Raw genomic sequence first — 25,183 nt, forward strand, 5'->3', positions numbered from 1 at the left:
TCCACTTCTCTTGATATTCCTCCTCCAACTCCAATGAGTTCGGAGCTGGAGTTCGTTTGGGTTCGAGTAGTGGAACCGTTGGCGCCGATAACTCTATCTCCTTCGGTTCCGTCGACCTTCCATCGAGGGATCTGGGCGCAGTGGCTCCCTCATTGGCTCTGAGGGGGCGAGTGGCATCAGACCCTTGTCCGACCCCGTTCTCCCTCTCGGAGCTTCAGCACAGGTGAGCTCGGTTCCAACATCGGCCTCGGAGCCATCCCCCTCGGCGCGGAGAAAGATTCCTGGTTCTTCGGAACCGGAGCTTTCTCTGCCTCGAGGCAGGGATGCCTTTGAGGTCATGCGGAGTGTGCTGTCCCCTGAGTCAGCTCCACTACCAGCCCTACCGGCTCCGTCCCCCATAGTGCCTGTGCCAACCTATGCTCCTCCTCCAGACCCCAAGCGTAGGGAACCGATGCTCCAGGACACCCCATTGGGTGTTTCCTCTTCTTCCGAGGCCTCCCCTGATCACTCAGAGGAGCCCCCTCAGAAGAAGAAGTGCAAGAGGAAGCACATTGACTCCCCTGAGTCTGTCACTTCTGATACAGACTAAGATGAATTGGAAGGGTCCCCGAGATCCCCCTCTGAAGATGTTTCCTTCTCGGACATCCTGGAAATGCTTAGGCAGAGGGGGAACTGGAATCCCGCAGCCCCCACCGAGGATGAGTCTGTATTCCTGGATGCTTTCGGTTCCCGACCTTCCACCTCCTGGGTTTCTCCGCCTTTCGAACCACTTATGACAGTGGTGGCTCGAAAGGCTTGGTCAGCTCCGGATACAGTGGAACCAACTCCGAGGAGACCTGGTAAATTCATTACAGCACCCCAGGATAAGCAATTCTTTTCGAAAGGTGTTCCTGTTGATGCCATGGTGGTAGCAGCAGCCACCATAAAAGAGTTAGCAGAGACCTCTTCGTCTCTCCATCCCCGTAACAAGGAGTCTAGGATGATGGACAGATATGGGAAGCGAATGTTCACTTCAGTGACCTTCTCTATGAGGTCACTGAACTATCTATGTCATTTTACCCGACTTCAAAGGGATCTCCTTAAAGAGCTCGGAGATACCCTTCAAGATCCAACAGCTGAGGGAGCACAAGCCAAAGTAGCTTCCCAGCTAGCGATGCTTAATTCTGTTGTTAACTCCTCCATGAGGCTCATTTCCTATGCAGCTGATGGGGCAAGTAGAGCCGCAGGTATGGGTGTGGCTCTTAGGAAGCATGCGTGGATGCAGCTGTGTAATTTTGCGGAACCCTTTCAAACGTCCTTCACCAACTGATGTGGCTGTGTAACTTTGCGGAACCCTTTCGAGCATCCTTCACCAACACCCCCTTTTATGGTTCCTTTCCTTTTGGACCACAGGTGAAAGACACTTTGACTAGGTGTGAGCAAGAAGGCAAGACTCTCTCTGCCGTGGGAGTCCATTTTTCCACTCCCTCTAGACCTTACCCTAAGGGTCAGAAGAGTGGGAAAATGTGGTTCCGTAAATCTCAGGGAGCCTTACCTGACACACGTAGTGATTTTTCCTCCAGAGGCAGAGGGGGAAACAACAATAATAGACACCACCCTCGTGGCAGAGGGGGACCGCAGAACCAGGGCAACAGAGAATCTTTCTCTGATAAGCCCTTCCAGCATCCCTAAAGGGTTGCCCGGCTGCTCACCTCTGGAGGCAGTCAGGGGAAGACTTTCACTGTACCCAAAAGCCTGGCAAAGTTTAACACAAGACAAATGGGTACGGTCCATTATATCCGGAGGTTACAAAATTCCCTTCCATCAACCCCCCCTTACAGTCAAGGAAGACCCTTCCAGATATTCCACCCAATGTGAAGGAGCAAGCAGTAATAGAAGTTTCAATACTGCTAGAGAAAAGAGCCATCCAGGAAGTACCGGCAGTCCAGCACAGATCCAGAACTTACTCAAGGTTTTTTTAGTACCAAAAAAGACAGGGGACTGGAGACCGATTCTGGATCTCAACAGACTAAACAGGTCTGTACAAAGAACAAAGTTTCGGATGGTCATGCTACAGTCCATTCTACCCTTTTCTGGGTCAGGACAATTGGATGTGCTCGATAGATTTTCAGGACGCGTACTACCATATCAAGATGGACAGGTGCTCCAGGAGATATCTTTGCTTCCGGCTGGGGGCCAGTCATTTTCAGTTCAGAGCTCTGCCCTTTGGTCTCACCACAGCCCTCAGGGTGTTCACCAAATGTATGGCAGTGGTCACGGCTCACCTGAGACATCAAGGATTCCAGGTGTTTCATATCTAGACAACTGGCTCCTCACTGCTACCACCAGGCATTAACTCCTGCAAGCACGGGAATACACAATCACAATCTGCTGCCAGCTAGGCATTACAATAAATTTAGAAAAATCTGCCTTGTTGCCCTGTCAATCTATCAATTACATAGGAGCAGACTTAGACACAAGGGATATGTTTGCAAGGCTACCACTAGAAAGGGTGTCTGCAATTCATCAGCAAGTACAGATTCTGACACAGAGCAAAAGGATTCAAGTCAGGTACGTCCTTCAAACTCTGGGTTCCATGGCAGAAGCCATTCTTCTAATCCCACTAGTGCGCTTTCATATGAGAATTCTTCATTGGCTTCTGTTCACGCAGTGGTCTTTACAAGAGCTACCCATGACTCACATAATCCTGATCACGGATGCATGCAAAAGACATCTTTCTTGGTGGATGGTCTCCCCACTAATTGCTCAGGGCAGACCTTTCATTCAACCCCCTCCGGTAGCCACAGTGACGACAGATGCCTCCCTGATTGGGGGGTGGGGCATTATCTGGGCAGGACAGTCCAAGGCACTTGGCAACCTCACGAGTACCATCTGCACATAAATGTCCTGGAAATGAGAGCCGTGCTCCTGGCATTGCAAGCCCTTCAAGACTGTCTTCCTTCTAGGACAATTGCTATTCAAACGGACAACATGTCAGTGGTGTGGTACATCAACAAGCAGGGCGGATCCAGATCCTACCCCCTGTGTCGAGAAGCACTCAGACTTTGGCAGTGGGTGATTTCCTCCCAACATTTTCTGATTGTGCCGCACATCCCTGGGAGATCCAACGTCATAGTGGACAGGCTCAGCAGAGCTATCCTCATGCCTCACGAGTGGTCTCTGAATCAGAAAGTTGCGGATCTTATTTTCCGCAAATGGGGACAGCCTTGCTGCGATCTTTTTGCCACCCCCTTCAACAGCAAATGCAGCAACTACTTCTCCCTTCTTCTGCTTCCAGGCCACATACCCAGAGATGCTCTAATCCACGATTGGCCTCAGGGACTTCTTTATGCTTTTCCTCCTTTTCCTCTGATACCGAAACTCTTACAGAAAGCAAAGTCGTTGGGTTGCAAAATGATTCTCATTGCCCCGTACTGGCCTCGACAGATATGGTTCCCGTTCCTGCACCATTACCTTCTCGATCAACCCTGGACTCTGAACCCAATTCCAGATCTCCTGATTCATCAATCAGGCGGGTTGCATCAGTCCCTCCAAACTCTCCAGCTCACAGCTTGGTTGCTCCACGTCCAACCTTAGCCAGGCTTCTCAGCATCTCCCCAGCAGTACGTGAGATTATCGTCTCTTTTCACAAGTCTACAACAAGGAAAACTTATGCTAGCAAATGGAAACGTTTTTCTTGTTGGGCAAAGGCTAGAAATGTGGATCCCTTTTCAGCCCCAGTCCACGAAATTCTGGAATTCCTAGCACAACTGTTTCACTCCGGGTCCGCTTCCGCTACGATCAGGGTAAATTTAGCGGCCATTTCTAACTTTCATGTTGGTTTGTCGAATTCTAACATTATGTCTCATAAGCTCTGTAAAGCTTTTTTGAGCTGGACAACTCTTCTTAGGCCTCTGGTAAGAGATCCCCCTCCTCCTTGGGACTTTAATTTTGTCCTAACTTCCTTAATTCTGCCCCCTTTTGAACCAGCAGCATCCTGCTCTATCAAGTTTCTATCTTGGAAGACACTCTTTCTGGTAGCTATTCCTTCAGCCAGACGCATCTTTGAACTTCAGACGCTATGTGTTCGTCCTCCCTACTTGGTTTTTCATAAGGACATGGTTGCTCTGAGGACTAATCCTTAGTTTCTTCCTAAAGTCTGCTCAGAAAATAATTTAAACCGATCTATAGATCTTCCTGTGTTTTTCCCTAATCATACCAACAAGGCAGAGTACAAACTACACCAATTGGACGTTCATAGACAATTGCGTTTTTACCTGCACAGAACTAAGGAAATAAGGAAGTCGGACCAACTATTCCTTTCTTATGCCTTGGGCAAACAAGGTCTCCCAGTTTCCAATGTAACCTTGTCCAGATGGTTGTCACACACTATTACTTTCATTTATCAGTTAAGGAACAAAGAGTTACCTATTAAACTGAAAGGTCATTCTACTAGGGCCTTGGCCACCTCTGTAGCCTTCCAGTCTAGGTTGCCCATGGATTCTATCTGTGCAGCTGCCACGTGGGCAAACCCTCATACCTTTATTTCTCATTACAAGTTGGATATGGACTCCAGGAGCAGAGCTGACTTTGGTTCCACTGTTCTGAAGAGTCTGTTCCACTGAGCCACCCGGGATATTAGGTGCTAGGGACGCTTTCCCAACCAGCAAGAATGAAGGTGAGTTAGACAACTTAACATAAAGAATTTATATATCTACCGTAACGTTCCATGTTAGTTGTCTTCATCTCGCCTTCCTTCTTGCGTCCCACCCTCCGTCCCCCTGTCCTAGTGGACCGAGAGGAGTTCCTGTTTCACTGGCTGTGCATTCTCGTGTTTTTCCTCTATTGACTTAGAGAATATGGCAGGTATAGTCAACTAATTATTTTGACTGGTTTATTCTCTTGTTATGTTTGGAGTTAGCTATTTCAAACGAGATCTGGGTAGCTATCGCTAGGCATTATGGGATAAGGGGTAGCCTCGAGCCAGTAAACAGCTCTTGAGCTATTGAAGATGGCCGAGTCGGAGCCGAAGATCGGTTCCAATCCCAACCAGCAAGAAGGAAGGTGAGATGAAGACAACTAACATGGAACGTTATGGTAGGTACATAACTTCTTTTTTTATGCAACTACTAAAGAAAATATAGGAAAATTTTTGTCCTAAAATCTCAGGACATTTGCCATTTTTTCAATTTTTTTGCAGGACACAACTGCCCAAAGAGGGACTGTCCCTCACAAAGTGGGACAGGTGGTAACCCTATGTACAGCAGTAGTATAGAAGCTAATAAGAAGATGTAAATCATTTGCAGCAAATAATACAGTGTGTACCTAGATAGGATGAAAATCCGAAGTTTGAGTTGAGCACAGTTGTGATATACTGCTAAGCAAATATCCTAAAAGAAATATATAGTTCTGTATCAGCAGGACACCATGCACTATAGATAGTAGTTTAGTAGAGATCAGAGAGTATGTAAGAACATGCTGGCTTTACATACTTACAAGGTTACAGTATTGCTTAGGAGCAGGGCATCATAAGTGGAGAGACAGCAATAGTATTTTCAAGTAGCAGAGATGCCATAAGCTATATACTCAGACCAGAGTACTTATAATGAAGGAGAAAGTACGGTAAGCAGGATTTTAGATTCGATTGTTGAGTATGAAGATAATTGTGCATCGTGGAGAGTACGATGAGGTGAGTGTCATTTCTAGGAGATATAATAAGGTGCATTAAACTAACAGAATAAATTAGTGCATTTCTAAAAAATACATTCTGTATGTTAGGAAATAGCATGGGACTGTTCTGTGAAAGATGAGTAAGGAGCCTTCAGGCAAGTCAGCCTGGTGTCAGGGAACATATGCAGATCCCTGGGTTCTGCAGGATGTATTTAGCTCTGCAGGATGTATTTAGCTTTGTTTTGCAGATGGAGTTCTACATTTGTTTCACATCTGCTACCAGGGTTTTGATATAACAGTGGAGAACAGGATGTCACCATGTGAGTTCTTGGACTTCTGAATTTCAGTTAGGAGGTGATCTTTGGTTTATAATCGCCTGGCAGGGGTTTACCACTTCAGCAGGTTGGAAATGGACGGTACCCTAAATGGTTGGTAATTGTGGGCAATTTTTAGTTAGGAGAAGGCTATGACATTAGAAAGTTCTAACCAACCCAGAATTTACAGAATACAGTATTGATGGGCTCTAGAATGGTTTGTGGTAGATTTGGCAGGTGTATTGTAACATTGTTCAAGCTTTGAGAGTTAGATGTTTTGTACTGCATACAGGAGACTAGGTGAGAAAGAAAGTATAGGCTGCTGCCTTACAAGAGTTGCCTTTTGTGGTGTTAAACAAAAAGCCCATTTTGCAGTGAGTTTTGCTGATGATGTAGTAGATACATTGGTCAAAATGTAGGTGTTTGTCCTTTGAGGACACCAATGAGTTTAGTATGGAAGACGTTCTCTGTTTGGGTATTATTAGAGGAGATTATGTTGAGCTTCCTAGATTTGTTTGGGTGATGGTAAGAGGAAAATATTTAGTTTTAGGGCTTTGATATAATTTGGGATTGTTTAAGGCAGCATTCAATGCTGTGGAATGATTTGTGGGTAATTCCTTCTAATTTAGAGAGAATAGATGCTAAACATACCTCTGTTGAATCATCAGCATATTGAACTACTGAGCCATGTTTATTGGAAAGATACATATTTATGAAAATGTTGAAATGGAGGGGGCTAAGAATAAGGCCTATTTGTACTAGAAGCAGTTTGAGCAGGAGTCTTGCCATTTTGCTCACTGGGATAAATCATTTATGTAACTAGTAAACCAAAAGTATTTCTTTGTATAGTTGTAGGGATAACAGTCTGTAGAGTAGGAGCAATGTGTGAGAGATCATATCAAAAATTTGGAAGGGTCAAGAAAAAGTCTGAAAGGTCAACGTTACACTTTTGGTTCACCGAGTCTAATAAAGCTAATAGAGCTGTCTGGTTACTATGAAAAGATGAAACCAATGATGTTCATCGTGTTACACTGCTGCAGTCATTACACTTGGGTTATCCTGCTGTCAGGCGGTTCCCCAGTCGGCCTGAGTTCCAAAGTCTTGGTCCGGCATCAGTTGCTGTCGCCTCCACCCTGACGTCAGTGCGACAGGGGTATATAAGATGCAGCCGACGCCATTTTCTTCAGTCTTTCTTGCTGCGCGTTGCCCGAACAAAAGCAGTTCGCAAGTGCCGGTCGGCCGTCTCCTGAGATTTTCATTCCGAATCCAGAACCCAAGTCTTCTACAAAGCTAAGTACCCCGTTGTCAGACCGATGTCAGTAAAAGTTAATAACTGTATTTCTTGTGGGAAGCAAATACCTCATAAGGATTTCCATTCCTATTGTATCCCATGCCTAGGCCCTGACCACGACGTCACTGGTTGTCGGTTTTGTGCTAGGTTTAACAAGCGCACTATTAAACGTCTGTTTGATTTTGCCCGACATTAATTTGGTAGAAAATTCAACTATACCATGCCGTCGGAACTTCCGACGACCAGAATACACAAAAAGTGCAAAGACAGGGATAGGCATCCGAGGCCCAAAACTGACGACGAAGCCTCTTCTAGGCCAGCCTCCGGTTCTCCGGTTTTCAGCGAGGCGCCTTCGCAGCCCCTGATGACCGCTTCTGTAGAACCACAAGCCGCATCTGACTCCCACGTGGAGATGGCTGGGACTTTGAACGCACAAGTTCTTCAGCCTACCAAGACTAACCTTTCAGAGGGATCTGGAGTAGCTGAGCAAGCCACAGCTACAGAGGGTGTCTTCAGATCTACTCAGTTAAGCATTAAACCCTCCGCTAAGTCTAAGCCTCCTTTAAAGTCAAAGAATCAAATGCAGCATTCTCTAGGACAGGCCTCCATGCCTAAGAAACAAATGCTCAAAATGGCCGACGACCTAATCACTCTGATCAGGGGGTCCCATCCCCCTCCTGATAAAAGGCCTAGACAGGATGCAGACTACGACTCATCCGACCAGGTGTCCATCTCTTCTGATTCATCCTCAGACCTAGGGTACTCCTTACCCCCTTATGAGGATTCTGATGCTGAGGAATCTATTCCATCAGCCTCTCCACCTGAGGACTACTCCTTTGGGGAAACCCTACATGCCATGAGGGAGCATTTCCACTGGGAAGGCCAGGATTATTCAGAATCCAAGAAAAGGCTCAGAAACTTCCTTTTATTACCTCAACACAGACCCCTTGCTATTCCGCCAGTGTTGGATATTGTGGATGATGTGTATACTGAATCCAGCTTAAATCCTGATTCCTTACCTCCAGCCCCTGTTAAACCTGACAGATACTACAAAGTCCCTGACTCACATAAATTTCTGTATAAAAGCCCTGTAGCTGACCCTGAAACTATTTCTCAGGGACCCAAAGGAGTTAAGGCCTCATCAGCCAAGAATCCAGGTCCCTCTGACAGAGATTCCAGAGCATTAGACAGATGTGGAAAGAAAGTATATACGTCTGCAACTTTAGCAATGAGAGTCTTAAATTGCCAGTTTCACATGCTAAAATATCAGCAATTTTTACTGTCTCAGTTAAAACAAAAAATGCTATCAGAGTCAGATCCTCCTAATTTTAAAGAAATGCAGAATTTATTGCATGCAGCTGAACAAGTGGGAAAGCATACTTTGCAATGTGGTTTTGATTCTCTAGAGGCCTCCTGCAGAGCAGCATTTACAGGCTCTGTCATTAGAAGACATGCTTGGTTAAAAGAACATACGTTACCAGATCATGTTAAAGCAAAATTATTGGATGCACCTTTACAGAAGGATGTGTTATTTGGAGTTAAGGCAGAGGAGGTACTAAAGAAAATGGAGGATAAGGCAAAATCTATGCAAACGGTGAAGGATTTCTTATAGGTTCAGCCTCCTAGATTTAGCAGAAACTAGCCAACTAAGAATTGGTCCTTTCCAATTACAGACAGACCTCAAAGGAGAAGTTACAGACGTCCAAGAGGTAGAGGTCAAACACAAGGTACTTACAGGTCTCAACAATGGGTTGCATCAGGCCAGAAAGAAGGGGAAGACAGGCCCCAACTATATAAAAAACAGCTCCAATGACTTCCCACTACAGCTGCCAAACAAATCCTTATTGGCAGCCCTCTTGGGAGGAAAACTGGCACTCTTCTACCACAATTCGCAAATGATCACCAAAGACAAATGGGTTCTCAACATTGTATTTCAAGGTTACAGGTTCCACTGTCACACTTTGCCAAGGTTAAAAGGAATGCCAAATCTGCCACCAAATCAATGGGCAGAGGCTCAAAAACAAATTACAGCACTCATGGATATGAGAGCTATTCAGAAGTTACCATCACAGGAGCAAGGACAAGGATTTTACTCAAGACTCTTTCGTACCCAGAAAGGACAAAGCCTGGTGGCCCATTCTGGATCTTTCATCTCTAAACACTTACCTGGATGTTCCGAAATTCAAACTGTTGACATTACAGCAGCTTCTTCCCATGCTGGACAAAAAAGCTTGGCTTGTGACTTTGGACCTCAAAGAGGCATACCTGCATGTCCCTATCAGACAAAACTGCAGAAGATACCTCAGATTCATAGTGGGTTCAATGCACTACCAATTCTCTGCACTGCCCTTTGGCTTATCTACTGTACTCAGGGTCTTCACAAAGTGCCTGGCACCAGTAATTGCATTTTGCAGACAGAAAGGAATTAAAATTTATCCGTACCTGGACGACTGCCTGATTCAACCAGAGAGCAAGGACATTCTTCTAAAGCATCTGGCATTTGTAAAACAGTTATTAAGTTGCCTGGGGAACACAGTAAACAAAAAGAAATCAAAACTAGTGCCCTCACAAGAGATTATATTCCTGGGTGCCAGCTTGAACACAACGGCCCAGATGGCTTATCTCACGCCAGACAAGCAAGGACAACTGACTCAATACTTTCAATTGATGGCAACAAAGACCCAACTCCCTGCAAGAAAAATTCTGCAGGCCTTGGGTTACATGGCGTCTTGCATACTACTAATTCCATATGCCAGACTGCATATGAGGAAACTACAATGGTACCTAAAGAATGTATGGTCTCAACACTGTCAAAGTTTGGAAACAGTTATACCACTAATCCGTTGCCTTCAACAGGAGTTTCAGTGGTGGGCTCAAGCTTGTCACCTAAACAAGGGACAGCCTTTTACACAACCCAAAGCCAGGCAAACACTGACAACAGATGCATCGGATTATGCCTGGTGAGCACACATGGCAGGCAAATGTATTCAGGGCATGTGGCCCACAGAACAAAGGCATCTTCACATCAATCTAAAAGAGATGCTAGCTGTACAAAATGTGTTTATAGCCTTCAAGGACCGGCTGCATCCAGGACAACTACTACTAAAGACAGACAACACCACAGTTATGTGGTACATAAACAAGCAAGGGGGCACTCACTCCTACCCCCTACGCAGACAAGCTATGACCTTGTGGAACACAGCTATAAACCTTCAAGTTCATCTGCGAGCACAATTCCTGCCAGGAGACAAAAACACACTGGCAGACGACTTAAGCAGAAACATCATGGATCCCCACGAATGGGAGTTGAATCCACAAATATTCAGAATGATAACACAGAGATGGTGGAGCCCGGACATAGATCTGTTTGCATCCCCAATAAACTGCCAGCTACAAAAATTCTGCACAAGGAGTTACCATCCACAAGCATGGAAAGTGGATGCCCTCTCAGCTGGGAGAACCTACAAGTATATGCTTTCCCACCACTACCTCTCCTGCCAAAGGTACTCATAAAAGCCAGGCAGGAAGAGCCAAAGGTGATCCTGATTGCACCAGACTGGCCACGCCAGCACTGGTACCCAATCTTAAGGAGCTTAGCACAAGAACCACCCTGGATTTTGCCTCAAAGCCCACATCTGCTGACTCAGCACAACAAACAAATACTACACAGCCAGCTAAAGACCTTAAACCTAGCTGCATGGAAGATTCCTTAGTCAAGCAAGCAGTGTCCCTCTCCAAAGCTGTTATGGATGTCATTCTGGAGGCCAGAAGGCCTAGTACCAGGAAAGCCTGTTTGGATAAATGGTAGAGATTCTGTGCCTGGAACCAAGCTCACAGCCGTGACCGTCTTGTCCCAAACATTCCTCAGATACTACAATACTTAACTGAGATGCTGGACAAAGGACTCTCTTTTTCATCCATCAAGATCCATGCCTCTGCCATCTCTGCTCATTACAACACAGATCCACCAATTTTCTCTAATCCTCTGTTAAAACAGTACCTCAGAGGGGCTAAAAACATAAGACCACCCCGTAGAGCACCTACTCCAACTTGGGACCTCAACTTTGTTTTGGAGAAGCTAACTTTACTCCCTTTTGAGCCAGCCAACACAGCAGAATTGAAATATATCTCTTGGAAAACTGCTCTGCTCCTGGCAATAACATCAGCATGAAGAGTTTCAGAATTACAGGCACTAATAGCAGTGGAACCTTTCCTCATTTTCCACCAGGATAGGGTGTCTTTAAGAACTAACCCTACTTTTATGCCAAAGGTGGTATCCAGTGTGGCTCTAAACCAAACTATTCACCTACCAACTTTTTATCCTAAACCACAGAATAAAGGGGAGAGACTACTGCACTCTTTGGACATTCACAGGCAGTTATGCTTCTACTTGAATAAAATCTGAACAATTACTGGTAGCATATGCTGCAGGAGCACAGGGAAAAGCCATTTCAAAACAGACTATCTCAAAATGGATAGGTCATTGTATACGTTTCTGCTACACATACCATGGAAAACCTGTACCTAGCAGCATTAGATCTCACTCCACCAGGGCAAGAGCCACTTCAACTGCCTACCTCAGGGGAGTACCTACCCAAGGATATTTTAGAAGCAGCAACTTGGAGTTCTGTACATACCTTCACCAAGCATTACCATCTGCCTCTATACTCTAAATCCAGAGCTGGCTTTGCCACTGCTGTGCTGCAGGGCCTTATAGCCACCCCTAATGCCTTATAGAACCAGCCACCCTTCCTCAGCTTTGGGATTCTACCCAAGTGTAATGACTGTAGCAGAGTAACACGATGAACATAGTACAGTTTTGTACCTACCATAAATGTAGATGTTCGAGTGTATACACTGCTGCAGTCCAGGTTACCCTCCCTCCTTCCCCTCTTACTGGCTGGTACATACCTATGTCTTCTACCCTTACTACCTATGGGGAGTATTTGCTGGTAGCTGTAAGTTGTTTTTTGCTTTTCTTATGTATGTTTTATTAGCAATTGGAATTGCCTATCTATTTAGAGGCACCTGACATCTGGGGCAAGAAAAACTGAAGAAAATAGCGTTGGCTGCATCTTATATACCCCTGTCGCACTGACGTCAGGGAGGAGGCGACAGCAACCGACGCCGGACCAAGACTTTGGAACTCAGGCCGACTGGGGAACCGCCTGATAGCAGGATAACCCAAGTGTAATGACTGCAGCAGTGTATACACTCGAACATCTACATTTATGGTAGATACAAAACTGTACTTTGTGTAGAAGATAGTGAATTATTATCAAGAAGGAAGTTCAGGGGTGTAGAGAGTGGTAATAGAGTGATGATTGATCTGAAGTTGGGCATTTCAGTGGAGTTGCCTCCTTTTGTGCAGAAGGATGTTGAACGAGTTTTCCCAAAGGAATGGCACATGGGATTCTTTGGATCATTTGATATTTCGGTTGGCAAGTGCTTCTGCCTGCAGTTTTTGGCATTTTCCTGGTAGATTATCTATTGCAAGTGTGTTTAGCTTTAGTTGTAAAAGGTATTTTTAATCATGGAAGTAAAAGGGTTTGAAGAGTGAGTAGGGCAGCCCCTTCAGTGATGTCAGCAGTGATGCTTGCGGTGAAAATGGAGTAGTGTGAGTGTGTGGAGGCATCAGCTATGAAATGCTAATTAAAATTTTCACTACTTTCATTAGAGAGTGGGTTTGCTTGTGATTGCTTGCCTGGATTAAATAACGTATTCAAGGTGGACCAGAAGTCTTTGGGGTTATTGTGACTAGACTCTTGGAATTTTATTGCATATATGTGTGTATAGATATGTGTGTGTGTGTGTATTTATATATACATATATATATATATATATATATATATATATATATATATATATATATATATATATATATATATATATATATATATATATATATATTAAACAGACTTTTGGGGGGGCTTAGTTTCTCAGGTAACAATACATTGTTAAGCTGCAGGTGATCCCTTTCTCTTGTGAGATGCTTAGTTGGGCAAGCCACAGAGTAGTCAGTGCTTTAACCCTTTCTTGGCAGAGAGGGACCTGCTGATGAAGAGTATTTAAAAATGAGGTGGCAAAGAACTGGATTGCCTTTTCAAGTGGTAAGTAATTTAGTGGGGCCAAAGAGTTTATGAACACTAAAAACTGCCACTGCACAAATGCAACAACTTTATATAGACAAAGAAAATCAACAACAAACAAGGTAGCTCTATGGGCCGTAACAAACACACACACACACACACACACACACACACACACACACACACACACACACACACACACACTTTAAAGTCACAAGCAGTGATTCCCATCTCAGAAGAGTACTGCCACTAGAGTGCAAACCAATGACTTCTTAATGTAGAAGCACTGTCCAGAATTGCAGAAACTTAACCACGTTACAACTATAAAACCAGAGAAAAGTGCACAAGCTCAAAGTATAGAACTTTGGCAGTAATCCAAGGCACTACAATGACAGAGAGCAATGACACTGCAAATAATGCAGAGATATTAAAGCACTAGTAATTTACAAAATAAAGTGCAGTTCTATAATGCGGAGTAAATATTCAGATTTGGATTTTGGAACAATAGTAAAAGCAGTAATTCCTAAATGCAGTTTTAAAGTGCAAAGACTTTGTAAAGATGCATAAATATATAGCAAATCTAGTATATTCTGGATAGAGTTTAAATTAGCACTTTAAAGTATTTGTCTAGTAGTGGATGGATGGATAGATAGATAGATAGATAGATAGATAGATAGATAGATAGATAGATAGATAGATAGGATTCAGCAGAAAGCCTTTGCAGTCAATGTGATGGTTACCAAGCAAGTGGAAGCTCTGATTTTGTACAGGCAGAGAAAAAAAAACAAACAAGCAGTCTAGCCCTGTGTCCAGTAGCAAATAGAGGTCACAAATCACGATTTCCAAATCAGATAAATCTTGGCTACTCTTTTGCCACTAAAATTCAGAACAAAAACTATTTGCAAAATACTATATGGGGCTCACAAAATGCAGGAACTAACCAAGTTACAACTGTAAAATCAAACAAAAAGTATAGGGAACTCACAGTAAATGGCTGTGGGAATAATCCAAGGCAATAAACATTAGAATAGAAAGCAATGACACATCAAATAATACACAGATATTAAAGCTGCACTATTAATTCACAAGATAAAGTGAAATTCAGCAATGTGGAGTAATTCTTCTGATTTGGATGGCTCTGGATTCAGCAATAGTTAAATGCACTGGTAAAAGCAACACTCCTTAAATACACTTTTGAAGTGTAAAAACTGTATAAAAATGCACAAGTACTGGTACAGTGAAATATAAATTTTAACAGGAGTGGAAATGATGGAAGAAGATGCTGAACAGTTTTTGGCTGATGCAAACTTCATTGGAAGGGGATTTGGGCTGTTCTTTGTACATTGTGTATCAGTAATGAAAAATTATTAAGCATCACTGTTTTTTTTTAATCAGGTTGAAAGTCCAGGAACTCCTTCTGCTCAGATAATCCCAAGTTCTCCTTGCACTCCAGCGAGCACCCCTGCTTTCCGTTCCTGGAGCACATCTACTGATGAGAAGCAGCAGTCACCTACAGTACAAACATATCGACCTACAGTGTGAGTGATTTTTCTTTTTTCTTCATCTATTCTTTCACCTTTCTGTAACTTCAGTATTGTTTAACATCTCTTTCGTATTAAGTTGTAGCAATTTTTTTTTCTTCTTCATTTTGGGACAAATTTCCCAAGATAATAAAGAGCATTTCATTTCAGCTCAGTCATTTTCTAATGCTGCAAAATATATTAAAGCAACCTGTGATGAGATGCTTTGCAGTTTAGTGCAAAGAAAGGGGGTGTACATTGAGTATATCTGATTCATATCCCAATAGGGAAAACAGATTTCAGTAGATTTGGATTGCCAAGTGTGTCCTTCTTGTTTCCTAAAAAGTTAACATTGCAGTAAGTTAACAGCCTCCTTCTTAATGTGTACTATAGCAATAACCCACGCCTGGGTGTGGGTAATGCTGGATTTACCCACGGTTGGTGTGGTTTGGTCACGAGGGTGAAGCCCGAGTGGTCAAACAAAGCCAACCGTGGGTAAATCCAGCATTACCCACACCCAGAAGTGGGTTATTGCTATTATACAATGACATTATTTAAGAAAAAAAATAATTACTTTTCTTAAATAATGGCATTGTATAATGCCTCCTTGCTGCCCTTCCGCAGCTGTCTGGTATTCTGCAGCAGTTCTGATGTACTGCGCATGCATATGCCTACGCAGTACATCAGAGCTGTGGGCAAAAGCAAAGGAGAAAGCAAGATCTCCGTTGCTTTTTACAAACTGTTTTGCAATGTTAAATGGGTTTAACATAGCAAGACAGCTTTAAAAAAAGCAGCGGAGAATCTCCCATTTAAACCCATTTAACATAGCGAGACAGTTTTGAAAAAAGCAACAGAGCACATTAAGGGGAAAATAAAGCAGTAAAAGCCAGTGGAGGGTGAAATTAGTTAATAGAAGGTGAAGGTATGCAGTGTATTCCAGTTTTATGCTTTTCTTTTATAAAAAGATTTAGAGAGTACAGACTTAGCAAAAATATGAGCAGTGATGGATAATAATATGAATATGGTTATACCTCAATTCATGATAAAAGAGTAAAAAAGTTAGGTGTAACAGTGTGTGAGTTCAGGAAAGAATAGCATTCACTGTAGAAGAGACTGATGGTGGTGAAGAAGAGAAGAATGAGATGCTGACCTTGAAGGGGAAGCTCAGTTTATCATATGGGTAGATGCATTGTGCAGATCATCAGATGCTGGAAAAAAGGAGTGGTAGGATTCATAGGTAGTTAACAAAGCTATTGATCTGTTAGTATCTTTATGCATTCCCACTGAGTTTCTAGCCTTAGTATTTAGTATCAAGGCCCCTATATTTTGCAGAAGTCTTGTATAACCTTGGGTTAGATAACCCTTTAGTATTGTGCAAAAAACCCTTTGTATAGTAAGTATGAATAACTATAACCTTGGGGAACAGGTATTTACATGCTCGCCCTGTCCATAAGAGGCAAAGGGTGCCAAACCAGTGGTGAAGTGTGGTTCTCCATGCATGCGTCCAAGTTACACTTGTATAAAGTAGGAGATGTATGCAACTTATTACGGAGAGGAAGGTGGTCTAGAGAAGTGTTATTCACTGAGACATATATATCCCTCCAGCATATTATTTTTAAATTGCAATAGAGAATGTTGGCTCTAGAACAGGTGATGTTATGTAGTCCTATCTCACCTTCATTCTTACATGTGGGTTCGGAGCCGATCCTCGGCTCCGACTTGGCCGTTTACAAAGCTTGAAGTCTCTGAGTTGGCTCATGGCAAGGTAGGTATCCCATATTGCAGTGGTATCAATCTTCAGATCTCATTTGCCACTTTACAAGTTCAGGAGTGCTCTTCTTGGCCGTGGCTAAGTTTAAATCTTTTTCTACATTTTTTTCATATTTGCAGACTGTTTGCTCTTAGTAGTGAGTTAATAGATAGTTAGAATTCTGTTATTTAGAATTTAGGTAGCATTACTGTTAGTTAGACACTAGTTTATTCTCAAATTGTTGTCGCTGATTTGTCAAACTGTTTGGCCGACGTTTTTCCGCAGGCCTGTTGTTGGTATCCCGTAGTGGTAGTTAGTTTATCTATATTTAGGATTTGCTGTTGAATCCTTGTTGGCTCGTTACTAGTCTTATAGCGTGTGTTGGAATTACAGGGCTTGCTGATATTTAGTCCTTTGTGTTACTATTTAACCTATTGCCTTGTGTGTTGTCCTTTCCATAGGCTTAGGTATCTTAGTGAAGCATTTTGTTCAAGGGCTAGGCCCGTTTAAGTTAGAGGACCTAGTCCTTTTATTAATATTGTCGTTCTCCTTCCGTTGGTATTTCCCTTCCGTTCTACAGGGCTAGGCCCATTTAAGTTAGAGGACCTAGTCCTCTGTTTATCTCACCTTGCCTTTATTGTGTGCTTTGTTTCCTTCTTTGAGCAGGGCTATGCCCATTTAAGTTAGACAACCTAGTCCTCTCTTTGGTTTCCTGTGGTGTGCTGGTTCTATCCCCACAATAGTTAAGCTCTGTTTTAGTTAGAGGACTTAACTAATCTCTTCTTTGTCCCTTAGCATTGTTTTGCCAGCAGTTTTGTCAAAAGAAATGGACCATAAACCTTTGGGTTTAAAAAAATGCCAAAAATGCACGCAGAAACTGCCCATAACAGACAGGCATAGTGTATGTGTATACTGTTTGGGGGCCATTCACTTGCAGGAGACTTGTACTTTTTGTCATTCCTTTAGTTTGAAAGTCTTTCAAGAATGGAAAACAAGTTGATATTGAAAGGTCTCCTAAAACCATCCTTTGAGGAGGATTTGGGTAGTTTTTCCTCCTCACAATCTACAAGATCTCCTTCTAGCAGGAAAGAAAAGACTGTGAAAAGGTCTTCTCCAGTGTCCTCCGAGAAATCTGGACCTGTCCTCCGAGAAATCTGGACCTCCTGAGAAAATTTCAAAAACCACCAAAGCTCTCACCTCATCATCTCCACTGCCTATGGAACCGATTGAGGTTATTACGATTGATGTCCCTGTATTGGCCCCAAGTACTTCAGAGCCGAAAAAAGGATTCTGTAGCTTGGAGCTGGTCAACAGATATTCCACCGGTCTCCCATACACTGAGATCACCTATTTTTCAGAGATCTTGCTCTCCAACCCTTTCTTCCAGGTCCTCTAGGAGCCTATTGGATGAAGCTGTGGAGAGGGTGGTGTGCAGACTCTTGAAGGCGCCGGGGCTGGCAAATTTGCTCTCCGCTTCTGCCCAACTGGCCTCAGAGCTGCCCAAGTCCTTGTCAACCGCTACTGTTCCTCTGAGCCATTCCGGTCTATTCGGAGCCAGAATATTCAGTACCGCTTGCAGTACAACCTTTGGCTCTGGCACCCCAAGTGGCTTTTTCAGAACCGTTATTTGCTCCGACACACTTGGTGCCGTCCGTAGTGTCTAGGAGCTGAAGTTCACCAGTCGGCCCTGAGGGGGATGCTTGGACCCGAGCCTCTTCAGTTCTGAGTCTACCTCTCTGTGCATCAGCTCGCCTGAGCTCGGCTCCTACATCGGTGTCGGAGCCAATCTCCCTGGAACCGGGGGCTACCTCTGCTTCTTCAGAACCGGTGGTGTCTTTGGAGCCAGGGGGAGGGGGTTCGGCCGTCGAGCTGATGAGGAGTGTGCAGGCCAGATCGACGGCTCTAAGCAAGGATGCTGATGGTCTTCCCCCAAAAGCACCAGCCTCTGTCTTGGTGCCACCCTATCCACAGGACAGTAGAGATCTGCAGCCTCAGGAACACCCTCTGGGTGGTCCCCATTCTTCCAAGACCTCCCCAGAATACCCTTCTGAGGAGCCTCCTCGTAAGAAAACATGCAAGAGGAAGCATGTAGATTCCCCTGATAAGTCTGTCACTTCTGACACTGACCTCAGGGAGTCAGAAGGGTCCCCTCGGTCATCCGCTGATGATATCTCCTTTGTAGATATTCTTGAGATCCTAAAGCAGAGAGGCAGCTGGCCTACCATCACCCCTTCTGATAAGGAGTCGGTGTACCTGAAGGCTTTCGGATCTCAACCTTCAGCCTCTTGTGTGTCTCTGCCTTTTGACGAGCTCATGGACTTAGTCAGTGGAAAAGGCGTGAGAATCCCCTGACACCATGGAGCCAGTTCCTAGGAGGCCAAACAAATTTCTCTCTGCCCCCAAGGAAAAGGATTTCTTAACAAAAGGTGTGCCAGTAGATGCTATGTTGGTGGCAGCAGCCACCAAGAAGGAGCTTGCAGAGATATCCTCATCTGTCCATCCACCGAATAAGGAGTCTCGAACAATGGACAGGTATGGGAAGAGTGTTTTTTCTTCAGCAGCTTTTACCCTTAGATCTCTGAATTATCTTACCCATTTTACAAGGCTTCAGAGAGATCTCCTAAAGGAACTAAGAGATACTCTACAAGGTACTTCAACCGAGGAGGTACCAGAAAAGGTTACCGCTCAGTTATCCACCCTGAACTCCATTGTGAACTCCTCTATGAGGCTGATATCATACACAGCAGATGGAGCGAGTAGGGCAGCAGGTTCAGGAGTTTCCCTGAGGAGACACTCCTGGATGTGCTTGTGTAACTTCGTGGAACTCTTTAAGTCTACTTTCACAAATGCCCCTTGTGATGGTTCCTCACTGTTTGGACCAAAAGTTAAGGATACACTCACCAGATGCGAGCAGGAAGGGAAAACTCTCTCTGCCATTGGAGTACATTTTTCTGTCCCTTCAAGACTCTATCCTAAAGGGCAGAAAGGCAGGAAGATGTGGTTCAAGAAATCCCAGAGATTTTTCCCAGACGCATAAGGTGATTCCTTCCCCAGGGACAGAGGGGGAGGAAATAATGATAGACGCCATCCTAGAGGCAGAGGGGGTCTGCAGAACCAGGGCGATAGTGATTCTTTTCGCGGCCATCCCTATCAGCGCTCCTGAAAGGGGGCCCGATTGTGCTACTCTGGAGCCAGTCGGGGGACGTTTATCTTTGTACCCAGTAGCCTGGCACAATATCACAAAAGACAAGTGGGTACAAAATGTAATATCCAGAGGATACTCCATACCCTTTTCCTACAACCTCTCATAACAGGAAAATCCTTGATGTTCCACCCAATCACAGGGATCAAGCAAGTGTAGAGATTCAAAAGTTGCTAAACAAAAGTCATCCAAACCATCCCCGCAGACCAGATAGGATTCGGAACGTACTAGAGATTCTTTTTAGTGCCAAAAAGAACAGGGGACTGGAGTCCCATATTGGATCTCAGCTAATTGTGTCAGTAAAGAAGTCCAAGTTCCGAATGGTGACACTGCAGTCTGTATTCCCCCTTTTAGGGAAAGACAATTGTATGTGCTCGATAGAACTCCAAGATCCGTACTACCACATAAAATGGACAGAGCATCGAGGAGTCACTTACGCTTCCAGCTGGGAGCCAGTCACTACCAGATGTTCATGGTGTTACACTGTTGCAGTCATTACATTTGGGTAATCTGCTGGCAGGTTGCCCTCAGTCGGCCTGATTAACAAAGTCTTGGGTCCTGCGTCGGTTGCTGTCCCTTCTTCCATGACGTCAGGTCATTAGGGGTATAAAACATGCAGCCAACGCCATTACATCAGTCTTTCTTGCCGTGCGGTGCCCGAAGCAGAAGCAGTTCGCAAGTGCCAGTTGGCCGACTCCTGAAATTTTCGTTTTCGAGTTTCAGAACCGAAGTCTTCAACTAAAAGCTAAGTACCCTGTTGGGGAAACTTTTTCTTGTTCCTTACTGATGTCAGTAAAGGTTAATAATTGTATTACTTGTGGGAAGCAAATACCTCATAAGGATTTTCATTTGTACTGTATTCCTTGCCTAGGCCCTGACCATGACGTACCTTGCTGTCGGTTTTGTGCTTTATTTAATCAGCGCACTATCCGTCGTTGGTACCATTTTTGCTTCAAAATATTTCGGTTCTCGGTTTAATTATCAAGAAATTATGTCGGTTAGCCATCCGACTACCGGAATACCAAAAAAACGCAAAGAAAAAGACAGAGACAGGCCATTGAGGTCCAAAACTGCCGGTGACGCTTCTCCTAAGCCAGTTGCCAGTTCGCTGGTACACAGTGAGGCGCTTACGCAGCCCCTGATACCTGCTACTTCTGATTCGCAGGCCTCTACTGAGACCCATTCGGAGTCCTGTATGCCGCAAGATACTTCACATATGGAACCTGCGGATGTCTCTACCTTGGATGGCTCCAGAGCCACTTAGCAGGCACCGGCTTCTGAGGGTGCATTCAGGCCTACAGACTTGCATATTAAACTGACTCCTACTTCAGTGCTAAGGCCTAAATCTCGATCTACGTCTAAAAAACTGACGCCCAGGCCACATGTTCAGGCCCCTATGCCTAAAAAACAAATGATCAAAATGGCTGAAGATTTAATTACTCTAATCAGGGGTAGTCACCCCCCTTCCAAGAGGCCTAGGATTGAATGTGACTATGAATCTTCTGAACAAGACTCTGTTTCTTCTGACTCTTCTAATGATCTGGTTTTGTCCATACCTACTTATGAGGACTCTGATGTAGAGGATTCCATTCCCTCTGGTTCTCCGCCTGAGGATTTCTCTTTTGGGGAAACTTTACATACCTTAAGGGAGCATTTCCACTGGGAAAGTCAGGATTTCTCTTTTCCAAAAAGAGGCTTAGGGGTTTCTTTCTTCTTTCTCAGCATAGGCCTTTTGCTATACCTCTTGTACTAGATATTGTTGGTGATGTGTTTTCAGAACCCAGTATGGCTCCTGATTCCTTACCTCCAGCCACTAGCAAATCAGACAGGTACTACAGGGTTCCTGAGTCCCACACATTTATTTTCAAAAATCCTGTTGCAGACCCTGGAAACCATTTCTCAGGGGCCCAAGGGCATTAAGGCTTCTACTGCAAAAAATCCTACCCCTTCTGATAGAGGCTCCAGGGCGCTGGATAGATGGGGTATAAAGGTTTATACTTCTGCAACCTTAGCAATCAGGGCTTTAAACTGTCAATTTAATATGCTAAAATATCAACAGCATACCATGGGACTGCTTAAACAGAAAATTATGTTGATTTCTGACTGTGTGGAGAATAAAGATTTGCAGGATTTATTGCATTCAGCTGAACAAGTTGGCAAACATACTTTGCAGTGTGGTTTTGATTCTTTAGAGGCCTCTTGTAGGGCTGCTGTTACTAGGTCTGTACTTAGAAGGCATGCTTGGCTTAAGCAGCAGTCTCTGCCTGATCATGTTAAAGCAAAATGTTTGGATGCTCCTTTACAGCAGGACCGCCTATTTGGCAATAAGGCTGAAGAAGTTCTAAAAAAGATGGAAGATAAAGCTAAATCTATGCAAACTGTGAAAGATTTCTTACAAGTGCAACCTCCTAGATTTAGTAGGCATTGGCCTACAAAGAACTGGTCCTTTCCAGCTCCCTCCAGAGCCACTACGGTCAAGCCCAGACATTCCAAAAACACCATGTTTCAGTCCCAAGGGACTTTCAAAACTAAGCAATGGGGTGCTTCCACTTCCAGATCTGGAAACAACAAGGCACCACCCTATGGTAAACAGTCTCGATGGCTTCCCTTTGAAATTACCAAGCACTTATCTCTTAGCCACCCCTTTGGGGGCAAAACTGTCTCTTCATTCAACAAACTGGCAACTTTGAACCCAGGACAAATGGGTTTTAAATATAGTGTCCCAGGGATACAGATTTCATTTCCACACGCTGCCAACTCCAAACGGATGGCCAGATCAACCCCCAAATCAGTGGGCAGAGGCTCAGAAACAAGTACTTTCCCTCCTAAATATGGGAGCTATTCAACTAGTACCAGAAGAGGAAAAGGGACAAGGTTACTATTCCAGACTTTTCCTGGTACCCAGAAAAGACAAATCATGACGTCCAATTCTGGACCTGTCTACTCTAAACACCTTCCTGGACATTCCAAAATTCAAGATGCTGACTCTTCACCAGTTACTTCCTATGCTAGGCAAGGATGCCTGGTTGGCAACTCTTAACTTAAAAGAGGTTTACCTGCATATCCCAATCAGGGAATCTTGCAGAAGATTCCTACGCTTCAAAGCAGGCTGCATGCATTATCAGTTCTCTGCACTGCCCTTTGGCTTGTCTACTGCACCCAGGGTATTCACAAAGTGCCTGGCTCCAGTAATTGCATTTTGCAGGCAAAGAAATATTCAAATATATCCTTACCTGGACAATTGTCTAATTCAGGCAGAAAAGCAGGTCATTCTTCTAAAACATCTGGCATTTGTAAAAAGAGTTCTAACCTGTCTAGGGTACACCATAAACGAAAAGAAATCTCAACTGATACCCTCTCAAAAGATTACATTCCTGAGTGCAAGCTTGAATACAACTTCCCAGATGGCTTTCCTTATGCCAGAAAAGCAAATTCATTTGGTGACTTACTTCAAACAGGTGGCCACAAAAACCCTGCTATCTGCAAGGCAAGTACTGCAAGCCTTGGGGTTCATGGCCTCCTGCATTTTTCTAATTCCATATGCAAGTCTGCATATGAGGAAACTTCAGTGGTACTTAAAAAGTTTATGGAGTCAACATTGTCACAGCCTGGAAACAATGATTCCTATCATACCTTGCCACCAAAACAAGGGACTGCCATTCACACCACCCCCTGCCGCCCAAACCCTAATTACAGACGCATCAGACTATGCATAGGGGGCTCATCTGGCAGGGAAGTGCATTTAGGGCAAATGGAACCCAAAATAAATGCACCTTCATATCAATCAAAACGAAATACTAGCTGTACAGAATACACTGACAGCCTTCAAGGACTACCTTTATCCAGGACAATTACTGATAAAGACGGACAACACCATGGTTATATGGTACATAAACAAGCAGGGGGGTACACATTCCTACCCCCTCTGCAGACTAGCCATGACATTGTGGAACACGGCCTTGAGCTACCAAGTACAACTACAAGCTCAATTCCTGCCAGGAAAGCAGAATGTTCTGGCAGACGAACTAAGCAGAAATCTCATGGACCCTCACGAATGGAAACTGGAACCATGGATTTTCAACATGCTGACATGCAAATGGGGGAGCCCAGACATAGATCTTTTTGCCTCACAGCAGAACTACCAATTGGACAAATTTTTCACAAGAACTCCTCACAAAAAAGCCTGGAAAGTGGATGCCCTGTCCTTCAGCTGGAAAAACCTATCAGTCTATGCCTTTCCCCCTCTGCCTTTGCTCTCAAAAGTTCTACTAAAAGTCAAACAGGACAAACCAAAAATGATTTTGATTGCTCCGGACTGGCCTCACCAACACTGGTACCCACTCCTGTGCAGTGTGTCACACATTTCTCCATGGCAGCTGCCTCGGACACCTTCTTTACTGCCTCATCAGGAGAACCAAATTCTGCACCCTCAGCTCCAAACATTGAATCTTGCAGCTTGGCTAATCATTTAAATACCCCCTTAGCATCCCTCAGCAAACCTGTGATGGATGTCATTTTGGAGGCGAGAAGACCTAGTACTACAAAATCTTATGCCGACAAATGGAAAAGATTCTATGCCTGGAATCAATCTCAAGGGATGAACACAGCAGTGCCCAATTTACCTCAGATTTTGCAACACTTAACTGAGATGCTTCACTAGGGCCTGTCTTTTTCTTTCATAAAAAGCCATGCCTCAGCCATTTCAGCTCATTATAACACAGACCCCCCCCCCTTCTCTCATCCTCTTCTAAAGCAGTATCTCAGAGGGGCCAAAAACTTGAGACCACCCAGGAGAGCTCCAACCACTGCCTGGGACCTTAACTTTGTATTGGAGAAACTCACTCTACCTCCTTTCGAACCAGCTGCAACTGCAGACTTAAAATTTATTTCCTGGAAAACAGCCTTCCTTTTAGCAATCACTTCAGCTAGAAGGATATCTGAATTGCAGGCCCTTATGGCAGTGGAGCCTTTCATCATCTTTCATGCAGACAGGGTGTCCGTCAGGACCAATCCATCATTCATGCCCAAGGTGGTATCCAGTGTGGCTCTTAATTAGTCCATTCATTTGCCAACTTTCTTTCCCAATCCACAGAACAAGGGAGAGCGGATTCTGCATTCATTGGATGTACACAGACAACTTAGATTCTACTTGGACAGGACTAAATCTCAAAGAAAATCTGAACAACTGCTGGTAGCATTTGCTGCAGGGGCAGAGGGGAAGGCTATTTCAAAGCAGACTATTTCTAAATGGATAAGCCATTGTATTAATTTCTCTTATAAGCACCATGGAAAACCTATCCCCAGGGGATCAGATCTCATTCCACCAGGGCTGCATCTACTTCAGCAGCCTTTCTCAGAGGTGTTCCTA

At 44.2% G+C, this 25,183-nt stretch overlaps 1 protein-coding gene across 1 annotated transcript in view; it reads left to right on the top strand.

Moving 5' to 3' along the window:
- The window catches only part of PCIF1 (phosphorylated CTD interacting factor 1), a 797,200-nt gene that overhangs the window by 226,968 nt on the left and 545,049 nt on the right, over positions 1 to 25,183 (top strand). The window contains exon 5 of the mRNA XM_044090229.1: positions 14,739 to 14,881. Coding sequence (XP_043946164.1) covers positions 14,739 to 14,881 — 143 coding nt within the window. The remainder of the gene's footprint in view (positions 1 to 14,738; positions 14,882 to 25,183) is intronic.

Source organism: Protopterus annectens, chromosome 12.part0 (assembly GCF_019279795.1).
Source record: "Protopterus annectens isolate FY-2018-M chromosome 12.part0, PAN1.0, whole genome shotgun sequence".
Lineage (NCBI taxonomy): Eukaryota > Metazoa > Chordata > Ceratodontiformes > Protopteridae > Protopterus > Protopterus annectens.